This window comes from Podarcis bocagei (assembly GCF_964188305.1).
Source record: "Podarcis bocagei genome assembly, chromosome: 2".
In the NCBI taxonomy this organism is placed as follows: Eukaryota; Metazoa; Chordata; class Lepidosauria; order Squamata; family Lacertidae; genus Podarcis; species Podarcis bocagei.
Genome location: NC_138126.1, coordinates 83435062 through 83448853, shown reverse-complemented (window position 1 = coordinate 83448853; position 13792 = coordinate 83435062). Strand labels below are relative to the sequence as shown.

Here is a 13792-nt window from a genome sequence, read left to right as displayed (position 1 = left end):
AAAACTTCTATATTTCGCTTTTCCCTTCCACAAAGGAGTTGCTCACAGCTTACAAATATAAAAAACAGTCATCAAATGATCAACCTAATGATCAACCTAAAAACAGCAGCAAAATACAAGAACACAACAAGCATCTCTTACAACCAATACGTTAACCAACTGAATCAAATGCATGTTTAAAAATTAACATTTTCAGTTTCTGTTGAAACTAAAATAGAGGAAGATAACCTAGCTTCTTGGGTCAGGGAATTCCACCAGGAAAGTTATCTTGGTGTTACCACCAGTCATGCCTCAGAATAGCTTACTCAAGAGGGCCATAACAGCTGATCTTAAAGGATGGACAGATTCAGCACATATGTAATAAAGGACTCATGAGGCCAGTGTGTGGGATAGACGTAAGATTTAGGACTTCTGTGTTTGAGGAAGTCTGATATACTGAAGTATCAAGATACTTCTAAATGATGAAAGGGATTTGATGACACATTCTTTGTCCTGAAAGCAAATTCCTTGAAATACAGCAAATATGTATTCTGCAGACTACTTACATAAAGTATGTAAGGGTGCTTCCAGATGGTTGTTTATTGTAGGATGTGTGCTCCTTATGCATACAGTTCTTTAAATTTTACAATTACCAAACCATGTAAAAGATACGAAAAATGGGATCTTACCCCTAGAGACTCAAATCTCACAGCCTCATGCTTCCAGTTGTGTGGCAACATTGGTTACAGTATACAATCATATCAGTCCAAAAATTCTATAGTGTGTGTGTGTGTGTGTGTGTGTGTGTGTGTGTGTCCTGCCCTCTTTCCTGCAGCTGTGTATGTATGAAATGGGTACCTGAAAAGGTATCTCTTGTTTTTATTCCGTTTGGTATTTTTATTTTATTGGTTAGCTTCTCTGTTAACACTAGTTGCCAGATTTTCTTGTACTGTACCATGAAGTCAGCATGGCACCCTCCAAAAGTTTTCAATAACTGGCTATCGTTAGTCTTGCTGCTAGCAATAACTGTCCAATGTGTTTATAATGCAGGTCCATATTATCTCCTGAATAAAGGTTGAATAATGCCAGCTTGGGTTGCTTAATAACATTCTGCCCTGGTATTGCTTTGATTTCTCTGAACACCGAAACGTGTTCACCATTGTACAGGTCTACCACACGTGTGGATGTAATTCCCCTACCCAAAATGTACATCCCCTCCGACAGGTTTGAATGCAGTTTGTTTGCAGCATCCACGTGGCACTTCTGGCATCGTTTGCACAGACCTCACAAACATTGGTCTCAGTGGGAGCTAACTGCAACTAAGTCTGCATCCAGACCAGTGTCTTTAATATTTAGAAAAGGCAGCACTAGTTCAATACATTTTGCTGCCTGAAGCAGTCAAAATGATGCACTCACACTAGGGAGGACACTTTTAAAAATCTTACTGCCCCGCTTCAGTTCATCTATCCCCACTACCCTTTAGTTGTTTCACCCTGTTGCATGAACAGGATTGGCCCCAAGAAAATGCATTTGATGAAAGCCGAAGTGAACAGATTTTATCTGTCTTCTCCATACCATACAGTAACTTTGTACCTATTTTCCACATCCACCTTAGAATCTGATTATATCATCTGATTTACTTACGGCATTCTTAGCTTTGGAAACTTCTGAATATCATTTTCAGACATATTCTGAAACAGAAACACATGCAGTATGTTATAACGGTGCCTGTACAACACGTTTTGGTCACTGTAGTTTTGATTATTATAAAATAAAACTAAAAGTGCTGTAGTTACATAGAAGTGGTATTTAAAACTTGACAATCTGCTTAAATGTGACAGATACAATGCACCACAGAGTAACCAACACTTCCACACCTTTTCACCACTTTTCTTAATAATTCATCCATATCTCTCTTCCTATGCAACCACACCATTTCCACTTAGCTAGTAATCCTCTCCTTTTAATCCAAAGGAATGACCATTTTTGAAAATGTAATTTTATAAAAATACTTACCAGAAATCTTTGTCCAGTTATGTTGTATTTCCTTGCAACTTTCTCACAGTCCTTGAAGTTTAACTGCTGATGAAAAGACACATATTCAGGAAAACTTGATCATTTTAATAAAGAATACATTTATATCAAATAGGACTCTGAATAACCATAGCTGACTATTATGCATGCTTACTCAGAATTAAGTCTCATTAACATAGGCACTTCTGGAATTCCTCTGTGTGCATAGGATTACATCCTTAGACAACTTCATCACTAAACTCATTTATTTCAGCTGGACTTACTTTAGCAGAGCTAGGATATGGTTTATAAGGGCACAATTTGTCAGAGCTTTTCAGCCTGCTGAAATTGGAATGGAAAAAAAACTTAAATTTCAACAGGAATAATGTTACTAAAGGCGTTGAGATCATAAAAGGCACAAAGATAAAGGTATGTTAACAAAAATATTTCCCCAAGTTCTGTCCCTTGTGTGACAGGTTAATTCAATAAAATGCAGATTGACAAGTACACTGATGTAAAAATCCTCACAAATTACAAAGCAACAAAAATCCCTCCCATCTAATCCTATCTTCCTGAAAATTTAGATGGCAGTGTTTACTTATCTTCTATTAACATATTCAGCAATTTAAATTAAAGAGAGCTTTTCCTATCATTTTAAGGGTTCAAGTAAAACAATTCACAATAACTGTGGTATATGAAATGGCTGACTCCAAACTGGAGTACTCTTGTAGTTTTAAGAAGAAACCTTTTCTCTACTTTGAGGATAAAATGCACTGTTGCCATGCGGTAGTAATTCACAAACGAAATCTAGTGAATTGCATTTCCTTCCTAAGACAATAGGTTTGTCCGAAAGATACAACAGAGCAAAGAATCTACTCAGTTCCTTATCAAAATGAATGTAGTTTTAGAATTTGTCACAGGTCACTTACGGTTATAGCTAAGGCAGCAGCCACAATTTTCTAGACTTTTCTCATTTTCTATAATTTCAACAGTTAGAGAGGCAGGCAGCCATTTTGTGTAGAAGGTCTGCAGTGTTGCATTTGAGAGACTGGTGTAAACCGATCAGTTTACGGGAGAATGGTTTGGGAAGGTTATCTGGTCTTTCCCTTTTATTATTAGCTGAAGAACTAGTGATTCTTGAAGCTTAAACTTTGATTTCAGAATCTGTTTTAACTCAGAAAAATAAATTAGTCTACCCTGTTCATAGTCTGTCCATAAACTACTGGACACTTCATGTAGACTGTAATCCTGTGTAAATTAGCAATTTGGGCCTAAGAACATACTAGAGAATCTTAAGCACAACTTAAATTTTGCACCCAAAGTAATGATAGCCTGACATCATATTTGAGAAAATGGCTCCCAGCAGTGGCAATTAAGAGCAGAAAGGTTGGAGGAAGGGGAGAAAGTATAACCATATCTCCACTGGTGCCAATTGAAATGTTATTCCTCCCCATAAAATTCAGAGATTCCCGCTGGTAAGGAGAAGGCTTAAAACTGCTCCTCCCTATGTGCTTTGATACTGATACCCGCCCCATCCCCCATGCCTGGTACTTGTTCTTTTAAACATTATTTGGTTGCTAATCATATCACTACTTTCACATAGAATTTGGTCTTAAATCATTCCCCACTTCAGTAACTGCAAAATAAAAATCCCTGGCAGCAGTAAGCAACTGTCTTCTCATTTGTGCTTGTGAGATTTAGTATCAAAAAGGAAATTCTGGCTTCATCCAATAGAAACTCCCCAACCCAAAGCATATGCATGGAATACAGATTGGATGGCACAGGACAGCAACGATTAACAGTGGATTACTTTCTCACAAATCAACCCAATTCCCTTTCGAACATCAAAAACACTTCTATAGCCTGTCTCTACACACTGTGGTTAAGATAATTTACAAGAGTACCCCAAGGCTGTATTTCTGACCCTTTGTTAATTCCAGAAAGGGATTTTCAATACTTTGTTCTTTGTTTTCATGCCCTCCATTCTGGGTAGTCAAATTGCAAAGGGGCCAGCAAACACTATGCATTTCTTTCATGGCAGATGCCCTTCGCCAGCAGAATCTGCAGCAGCCCAAAGAGACAGAATTCATACACTCACACAGGCATGATACTAAGAAATTCCTGATGGCTCTTTTTAGTTTGACCCACTTCCATTCAATAGTATTCCAGGATATTTTGCTGGGCTATCAGATACATAATCTTGTTTCCATTTTAGCAAGGGTGGGGTATAAATTTATTATTATTATTATTATTATTATTATTATTATTATTATTATTATTATTATTATTATTATTTTATTTTGTGGAGTCCAGTAGGGAGAGAAAGCAGTGAAAGGCAAAAGGGAGAGGGAGAGATGCAAAGCAGGGAGGTGATGCTAGGGCCAGTGCAGGGAAACTGTATTGGGAGAGGAATCCTTGCTCTAACTCCTTTTTGGCAACTCCTGTATCAAAACTGAAGCTCAGAGGAGATTTCAGGGCAAAATAGAATTGTGTCTCTGGAGCCAGATGATCATTTTTCGTACTTGGCAGAATAGGGGGTGTTGCTCATGAATGGCTAAAACTTGGAGAAAGGAAACTATTTATTGTGGGACAAATGCTAAGTTTTGCCCAGCATCAATGTTAATGGAGTGTGAGCCAAATATCTGATACATGGAGTGGATTCTGCAAGATTCCTTTTGGAAAACTCCTGGGTCATGTAAGCCTCAGTCTTGGGAATGGTATTGCTGGGTCCTAATGTGATTATAGCACAGTGTTAAGTGCCATATAGAATCACTGTTTTAATTTCATTCTCAGTTGATTGCAGAATAGCAGTGCTTGTTGTGGAAAGGACCTAAGTTTTAAGGAAAATTTAAAAGGCTGTTCTGGAAACTTCTTCCAGGCAGTATACATAGACTTCAAGGCAGATGGGGGCCTGGAAGGTAGCAGTGGGGTGGATTGACTGGAGGGAGTGTCTGATCAAAACAAATGTATTGGGGGTGGGGGGACCGTGCCAATCAGGTAGGTAGATAGACCCTGCTGGATATTCGGCAGCCTGAGTAAGCAAAGCAAGGCAGAACTCTGGATCAGAAAACCTCCCTACAACTTTCTAAAGCAATAACTAAGCCATAGACTTCTTCCCCTGCAATTTGAACACTGCCAAAATGTGAACTACTGTGAAAGTATTCAAAGGAAAACAAACCTTATGCATTGCAAAGAAGGTTACAAGTTCCTAGATTGCTTATGTAAGTTTAATATTTTATCCCATTCCCCCATGACATGCATTTGAGTTTATTGATTGTTGCAGCATCCTGTGATGTAAGCTAGGCTCAGAGATATGCAATTTGCCCATGGAAACACACAGAACTTCATAGCCAACTGGAGTGAAAGTAACAGAGATTGTAGCCATTTAAAAATACATTCAGAGTTTTGAAATTCTCTAAACTTTGGAGCTAAGTTGTATGAAAATAAATATGAGGATTTATGAGATAAATAAATATGTGGAAATAAAAATGTATTTTCTAGGTTCTTTGGAAATGCACCTTCACAGCAAAGGTTCCCCAGCATTTTAGCCTCATCCCCAGGCTGCAAACATCATGGAGGCAGCTCACTCGTCTTCTGGGCTCCTCATGCCCTGATGTGAAGCTTCTTTCTCACTTAAAGTAAAATCAGGGTGAAACCTTCTTTGACAAATGATGGAGGACAGGCCTTTGTGTTGTTTCATTGCTAGTATCTTGCCACTGGAATGGGTGGACAACCTGCGACTGATGTGCTGATACATTGGACCAGAGTGCCCAATGAATCACTAGTGTTCCTAATTGTTTAAACAACATTCATTTCTCTCCAACTACATGCTAGGTTCTATGTAGAGTTCTGAAGGGCCACAGTCCTTTGTCAGGGAGCTTACAAATCCATATTTGATACTCAAGGCAGAGAAGATGTGACACGTTAGGGACTGACAATAGCCTGGCTCAAAAGGTATGGTTACATGTGCAGACGACACTTTTGCTCACACAAGGGGGGATTCTCCTGGCTTTCTGTGATTCCTCCCCTCCTGTTCTTGTGCCACATGTCATGCTGTTTTGAAGGGTCCTCCAACCATCAGAAGTGGACTTTTGGGTTGCAAGGGGTGTGGGGAGGAAGACCCATTCCATAAATGGAACTCAGTTTTTATTCACAGAACAGAAGTTAGAATCCCAGTTCAGTGAAGAGAAAGGATAGGGATGGGTTGAGACAAGATCCTTTCCTTTCAGAAAAGTGAATTAGGAAGTTTCTAACAAGTTCCATCACATTCAGAAGGAGGCATAAAGTCTATCAGAAATGGCTTCCCAAGGATTCATATAAAGTGATCATCTCATACATGTAACAAAAATAGTTTTTGTAGCATAAAGTTAGAGCAGGAAAACTGAAATCAAACTTACCCTTTTGAAGTAGTTTGCTAACTCATCTGGGGACCAGCGGGCCACTTCTGAGCGATAGGGAGTGTTTCGTGAATCCATTTCTCTTCTTCTTGCCTAGCCAGTTACAAGCCTGTTAATGCCTATCTTGCGAGTGATCCAAGAACAGGACTCATCCCACACAGTGACCCAGACTGGTAAATTCCCAAGTTTTTGCCTTTCTTCAAAACTGTGCTGCAAATAAACTGCTCAGAGCAACAGCTTCCGGTGTGAACCAAACGGTTTCTTTTCTTTCTCAGAAAACCCGTCAGCTAGTTAGTCAACTCCACCACTTCCTTTTTCTGAATCTAAATACGTAAACAAGGAACCACGGGGCTCAATCCTACCATTGCAAAAGAAGGGTTTACAGTGACAAGGAAGAAATGATATGACCCAGGAAACTTTCCTCCCTGTCCAATGTGAAGCAAAGCTAGTGGTCACTGATGTCTGGGTCTACACACATTAAAAAGAATGCGATGGCAATGTTCTGAGCTGGTAGAGGTGGTAATACCCCCCACATTACAAGCAGGGATTATATTTTTGAATGCTCTACTTAGAAACATAGTTGCAGCAAAGAGAAATTAGCACAGTAGAGAGAACACTAAGCGAAATCTCCCCCCCCCCCCGTCATATTTTTTGTTTTCATTTTCTGTAGAGAGCTTTAATGTGGGGGAACATTAATATGGGGGAACATTAGAAATGTGAGGTGCATCCATGCAGACTGAAATGGTACAGCCCACTCTACCAAATCAAGATTCTATCATCTCGTTCTGCTTTGTCTTTAGACCAGGCCTCAGCCTATGTCATTATCCCCCAAATGGTGAAGGTAAGGCTTATTCAGTTCTATAAAGGATTGACAGCAAATTCTCCGTATTACCACAAGAAGGCAGCAAAGTTCAATTATTTGCATTCACATACTGAATTTGTTCATAACTTGAACTAGGAATAGGGTAGATATGTTTGATGTTAAAAGGACTTATTCCAGGTGTTAGAACCAAAGTGTGGAGTGAGGGGAACTTAGAGTATGAGCATAGTATCCCTAAGATATGCATCCCTTTGGCTTTTCAAACATTGCAGCCTGAAAAACACGTGCTAGGGAGACACACTGGGGCTTAGTTCTATGTAAGAATGCATACAATTACAGTCACCTTACTCCTTGTGATCACTGGTGGAGGAAGGCAGGTGCAGGGGGTGCGGTGTGCACCAGGTGTCAGCAGTGAGGGTGGGTGACATCGTCATGCCACACCCCCCCCCACGCTTGCTGCATGGGCAGCTAGCAGCGCCCCCCCCCATGCTCACCATGCAGGCAGCAGGCGACTAGGGATGCTTGCCATGTGGGCGGCTAGCCTCGTCCCTGCGGGCAGCTAGCCCCACCCCTGCGCTGCTCTGGGTGCCGGGGCAGGTAGCTCCGTCCCTGCTTGTGATTGAGGACAGAATAACCCACATTTGAAGACATCTACTGTTACATATAAAGCGAGATGAGTGCCGCAACCCCAGAGTCAGTCACGACTGGACCTAATGGTCACCCCTTTACCTTTACTGTTACATATAGCTTGTGCCTCAGACCATAATTTCAGTGGGAAATCCTTTGCTGGTCAAGCCATTGAACAATGCTATTAGCCATAGCATTTAGCACACTAGGCTGGCAATCCTAACCACACTTTCTGAAAAGTTGGGATGGTGGAGAAATTCAATTCAGTTTACATTTAAAGGCAAACTTGCTAAATTTATGCTTTCTGAAACAATACATGATCCAAAACACAGCCAGCCTTTGAAATTTGCACTTCTCCCAATTTTGCAATGCAGTACTCTAGCCAAGTTGTTGTCATCCACTTCTCTTGAGAGAAAATGGAATGTGCCTCCAGGGATGAAGTCAAAATGAAGTGACCTCCTTGGGTCTCAAGCCTGGGCAGTGTGTATGGAGGTTTTGGGCTGCTCCTACGACAAGACCCCCACTTGGCCTTACTGATGTGGTCCAAAAGAAAGCAGAGCAATACATTTGGCAGGAGAAGCGACAATGTAAGCTAACACTGTCTTAGGGACTGCAGTCTGGATGTGTGTAGGATTTACTCCTTAGTTGTTTCGTTTCCCAAAGATGTCTCAAAGATGACCAAAGCATAATGGCAGTCTACACTCAGTTCTCACATGCAGCTCCTAGAAGCTGTCAGCATCTGACAGCAGCCACATCCTGGGAAACAGCTTTGACTGTCTGGCTAAGCCAGATGATGGTAGCCAATGGATCTTAATCCCTCAATGAGTTAGGGACTTGTTTACCCCCTGCATGTGAAGACAGGTTCTGGCAGATTGAGCAGTGAGTCGAACAGTTAATAAAGTGGTTTTTTCATGTGCTGCATTGGGAAATGAGGGGCAGCTGAGGCTCATTAAGCTAGGGAGGTAGCCCATCTAGGAGAAGGAAAACTTACCTTAAACCTCCGCTGCTTTGCAGCTATACTAATTTGTGAGAAAGACTTTGGAAGTAAACTCTGAAGAACACTATCCAAATTCAGATAGTCCCAGCACAGTGGTGGGTTGAGCCAAGGTCAAAATTAAGAAGTCACAGGGCTGTTGGGCAATCTAAAGTGGTTTGGTGGGGTAAACTTCAGCTTCACCACCCCTGAGCTAGACAAATAAACTTAAGATCAGTCCACTCCAGACAAAGTGGATGTGATAGTAATGAGGGACTTATTGGACTGCTTGGAAGGGGAAAGTGCCTTTCTATAAGAGAGTACTTCTGTATACAGACCTTGTCCTGAATAATTAAATAACCTCAGGATGCTTTTAACCATTATTTGACAGTATTATAATAGCGCCCTCTGCTGGAAGACAGAGGCATGACCATTGTCACCCATGCTTTAATAATCTTGAGATTCGACTATTGCAATGTGCTCTATTGGGCTGCCCATAAAGAAAGGTTGGAAAATGCAATAGGTACAGAACTCCAGTCATATCGCTTTGGTCCTTAAACCGACCTCAGAATATTCTAGTAACCAGTGTAGCTGTTTAAGGACTAAAGCAATATGACTGCAGTTCTGTAACCATTGCATTTTCCAACCTTTCTTCAGGTACTGACTTTGATCTATTGTTCCCTAAAACTATCCAGGAATTGTAGTGAGTACCCCAAATGAACCTCCCTAGAGTGTGTGATTAGATTTGTCTTCATAAGAAGCAAACCCTTCTCAGTCGCTGTCACAGAACTTGTGTTTCCATAGGCTGTGAATTTAGCACCTTCTGTTCTAGTGTGCTGTGGGCATGTTCCGCTCAACATGCAATATGAAGCAGCAGTTGTGGCTCCACACAAACCCGCCCCCCCATTGCCAGCAGCTATCTCAACAGCTGGCAGGGAACGTCATGTCTTCTCCCACTGGCAACTGGGATTTGAATTTCCCACCCGCTGATCAACCACAAGCAGGCCCAGAGGCGGCTCTGACTGGGACTCTGTTGCTCCCTGAGGATATATTCAGGCCCACCTCCACATTCTGTTGCCAGTTAGTCTCTCTCCCACCTTGTTAGCATGGTTGAAAGTTTAGGTCACTGGATTTGGGACCAGGGAGGAATTTCTCCTCCAGACAAATTGGGCCTGTCTGAGGGGTTTTTTTGTTTTTTGTTTGCCTGTCTCAGCAATTGCCACAACTTTGGGCAGATAAGGCATTGGGTTGGATCCTTCATCAGTGGTGGAGGGAGCGTGCTTTAAGTGTCTGCCTTCCCCCTCCAAGGAAACGGGGTATCTCGTTAAAAGGATCCTCAAGGAGGTGCTTCTGTCCGTACACCCAGATGGGGGTTGAGGGCCATAGCACTCCCCAAGGTGGCGGTCCTGATGGGTTGCTTCTATTTGATATATGTCATAGGGCAACCCTATCTCACAATCAACCTTCAATGGTCATCATCCAGCAAGCAGGCTGGATCATTCAGGATACCACAGTGCCTAAGCCAAAGCCTACTTACATTTGTAATCAATAAAAGTTGTGGCCTGCTTTGATCCAAGAACATTGTACTATGATTATTCTACTTCTGCATCCCCCTGCCACCAGCTTCTTGGCAAGGGGCTTACTGTTCCTGTGCGTGCAAGTAGCACTTTTCTTTCAACCCACTTTCAGCTGCTAGCTTACATTGTCGCTGTTGGTTTGTGGTGTTTTTCTGCTTTTTGTTCTTGACTTCACTTGAATCATTTTTAATTGTTTTATGATTGCTTTATTTTTCTGTATTGGTGAAATGTGGTCTACAAAATTATTTAGTAGTGTATTATTACCAGCTGCCTGACACAGAGAGGTAAGCTGTTACATTAGCAATGAACTTGACTCACAGCATAGCTGGAGGTCTTGCCATGCTTGCCTCACTCAGCATATGCTGCTGCTGCATCTGTGCCAATGCAAGCCATTTTCTGGCAAGGCAGTAACCTAAAGACTTATGAAACATGCAGCATGGGCACAGTGTGCACTGGATTAGATTCTGTGCTGTATAGCTGCATCAATGGCATTCTCTGGTGTTAAATTCTATAAAAGAGTGAGTTCCGCTCAGCATTTCTACAGTACTGCCCATGAAAGAAGAAAAGGCTTTGAAGTCTCTTTGGAATCTCTTATTTCAGGTTGACTCTGAGAATGCAACCTCATACACAAGGTTACTGTCCTTATTAAAGCTTAACTCTCTCAATATTTAAAAGTCTTGCAGAGTGATACAAAGGCATTAATGAGATTGAAAAAAATATCTATAACTTTGGAAAAGTGTCATGCATGGCTGACACCTTTTCTCCATAAATATTATGGGGCGATGATGTTGCATGCTGAGAGGTTCTACAACTGAACTAACATCAGCAAGTATTTTATTTGATCAGTGAAGCAGAAAACACATACATGCAAGAGCACTTTGGGAAGATGGATGCTCTTTCAGCCAGATAGTCAAAATGAAGGAAGATACTGGCCTTTAGCACATCAAGGCACAGCTTCATAGTTACACATGAATTTCTTTTGGGTTGCAAACTTTTCATTTTAATAGGTACGGTATGTTAATCAAACTGACATTTTAATTGATTAACTGGTGTGGGTAAAGTTTAATTAGGGGGCTGGAACTATGGACCCACTTGCTTATTTTTAAAGCTATTTTAGTTATATTGTGCTACTTCAATTAACATTGAATGAAAGGTATACAATATGGACATTTCTTCTGATCAAAAGTGATTAAAAAAAACCTGTGCAAGCCATTTCACACGTCTTTCAACATCTCAGAAAGGTATTTATACTGGAGTTTTGATAGTATTCAACTGTATTTGCATTTAATTGGTTAACATGACAAATTATGAATCAACTGCAAATTGACCATTTTAGGACTTTTACCTGCCAGACTCAGAAGAGTGAAATAGGAACTGCAGATATCTTCTATCTTGATCTACAGAGGAGAGGCTGACCTAGGTTGCACATTATTGTGCTGAATTTAGGACCCAGCCAAAGACTCGGTAAATGACTGCTTTTCTGCTGAGGCAGATCCTTTAGAATATGAAAAAAGCAATTCAAGATATTAGAAGCAAACAGCAAGAGGTTCCAATAATCTTCCAATAAAGTTTAAATGGATGTAATTCAGTTCATATTCTGACAAAGTTAATAGAGGCAACAAGAACCAAGTGACCTGAAGGTTTTCCTTCCTTTGTACTTCACTTTCAAAGCATCTGCTGTGAGGGATTTTATTTTTATTTTTTGTATCACTGTCCTTAAAAATTGTGTGTGTGTGTGTGTGTGTGTGTGTGTGTATAAAAACATGATTATTTTTTAAAAGGGTCAGTGTCATCCTGTGAATATTTTTTGCTACATTACAATATATGATGCCAGACTTTACTGTCATGAACAATGATTTGGTTCAGTTTTATAATTCAGTTTACAATGGAGTAGCTGAAGCTGAGAACCAGCAACCCCCTTTAACCATTCTCTAACCAAGCTCTGTGAACACATGAGGCAGGTGGGCCATGGGGACAAGTGTGTTTTCAATCCCTGTCATATTGGAAGTCATGTAAGACTGTCTGAAGTTGGGGCTCCTGTTCATGTGGAAGCTCCCACCTAGACTTCCCATGATTCTAAAACACATGAAGAACCTCTGCAAGCCTGTATGCTGAACTCGTTTAGAGTATTCCTGAAGAGGGCTAGTGACTTCCCCAATTTAATACAATAAGTCTTATGTCTGAGTGAGAATTTTAACTCAGCTGTGCATCCCACATCTTTCCCACCAAGCCACATAAACCACATCTCCTTATGTGTTCGCATGAAGATTAGAAATGGCAGAAGCAGCTCCCATTAAAGCTCAGCTGAAGTTGAATAGAGAAAAGAAGAAGCTATGGTTGATGGGGAAGTTGGATAGAGGTCTTATGTATAAAAGTATAACAATCTGGGTACACTTGGCAAGAAAGTATGATTTCCCAATTGATAAAAATGTGTGTGTGTGTGTGTGTGTGTGTGTGTGTGTGTGTGTGTGTGTGTAGAGATAACAAGCCTCAAACTTAAAGAACATGTCTGGTATGTACAGTATATAATTGATTTGTTTTGACTGTCCTTTAATTTAACAAATGTAGGTATGATTGGAATATTAAAACAGCAGTACAGAAAATGGGTTGGGTTCATTTTAAAAAAGAATATGTTACTGCAGAACTACATGCTCAGAAAAAGCATGTGGTACAATCTAGTGAGACTGTGGTACTTCAGAATCGAGCAGTGGGAGGGGGTACTGCATGTTTCAGTATTCACAGTTGTAAACACATTTCCTGCCCTTAGAAATCTAGCATGTGTCTGGTTCTAGCCTAGCATTCTTCCTGACATGAAAGTTATTTTTACATGCAGGGTTTGTATATTTTTAAAGCCAAATAAAAATCATATGGAAGCATTCTAACATACAACCCCCATCTTGCATTCTTCAGTGATAAAATGCCAGGAAGGTTGTGTTCCTCACCTTTTTCATACCTGGTTACCAAAGGATTTCCCCTTTAAGAACAAGAAATTCTATTACCCATTAGCATTATCCGTTAGCTGGTGCCAATAACAAATGAACATCCAAACTCCAAGAGAAGGTGTCTGGGCACTCTCCATTCATTACCAACTATACATTTTTAATAGCATTAGCATAAATGCAACTTTTAGTTGTCTGCAGATTGTTTAATGAATAATTAATTACCTTGAATTTTTTTTTAAAGTTTGATTTTGTTTGCCACTCTCTTAGTTATATAGAGCAGAAAAGTCAAACTTAAACAGCCCCTACACTCCACTATAACGTCCAATTGTATGGAATTATTCATGGAAGGCCATGTCACTTGAAAAGATGCTTGTGTTAACATGGCTCAGATGGTCGGTACACGAAATGCAATGCCTGAAGGCATCTGGATGGTGCTTTAAAGGAGGTGGCTCACATCCCTCTTA

At 40.6% G+C, this 13792-nt stretch overlaps 2 protein-coding genes across 4 annotated transcripts in view; one reads left to right on the top strand and one right to left on the bottom strand.

The window, feature by feature from the left end:
- Nucleotides 1–6681, bottom strand: part of LCP2 (lymphocyte cytosolic protein 2) — a 37607-nt gene extending 30926 nt beyond the window's left edge. Inside the window, exons 1-3 of the mRNA XM_081180638.1 lie at nt 6390–6681; nt 1996–2058; nt 1624–1670 (exon numbers count right to left, since the gene is read on the bottom strand). Of these exons, the coding sequence (XP_081036764.1) occupies nt 1624–1670; nt 1996–2058; nt 6390–6467 (188 nt within the window). The 5' untranslated portion in view covers nt 6468–6681. The remainder of the gene's footprint in view (nt 1–1623; nt 1671–1995; nt 2059–6389) is intronic.
- The window catches only part of KCNIP1 (potassium voltage-gated channel interacting protein 1), a 613686-nt gene that overhangs the window by 34076 nt on the left and 565818 nt on the right, over nt 1–13792 (top strand). The gene's annotated exons all lie outside the window — the stretch shown is intronic.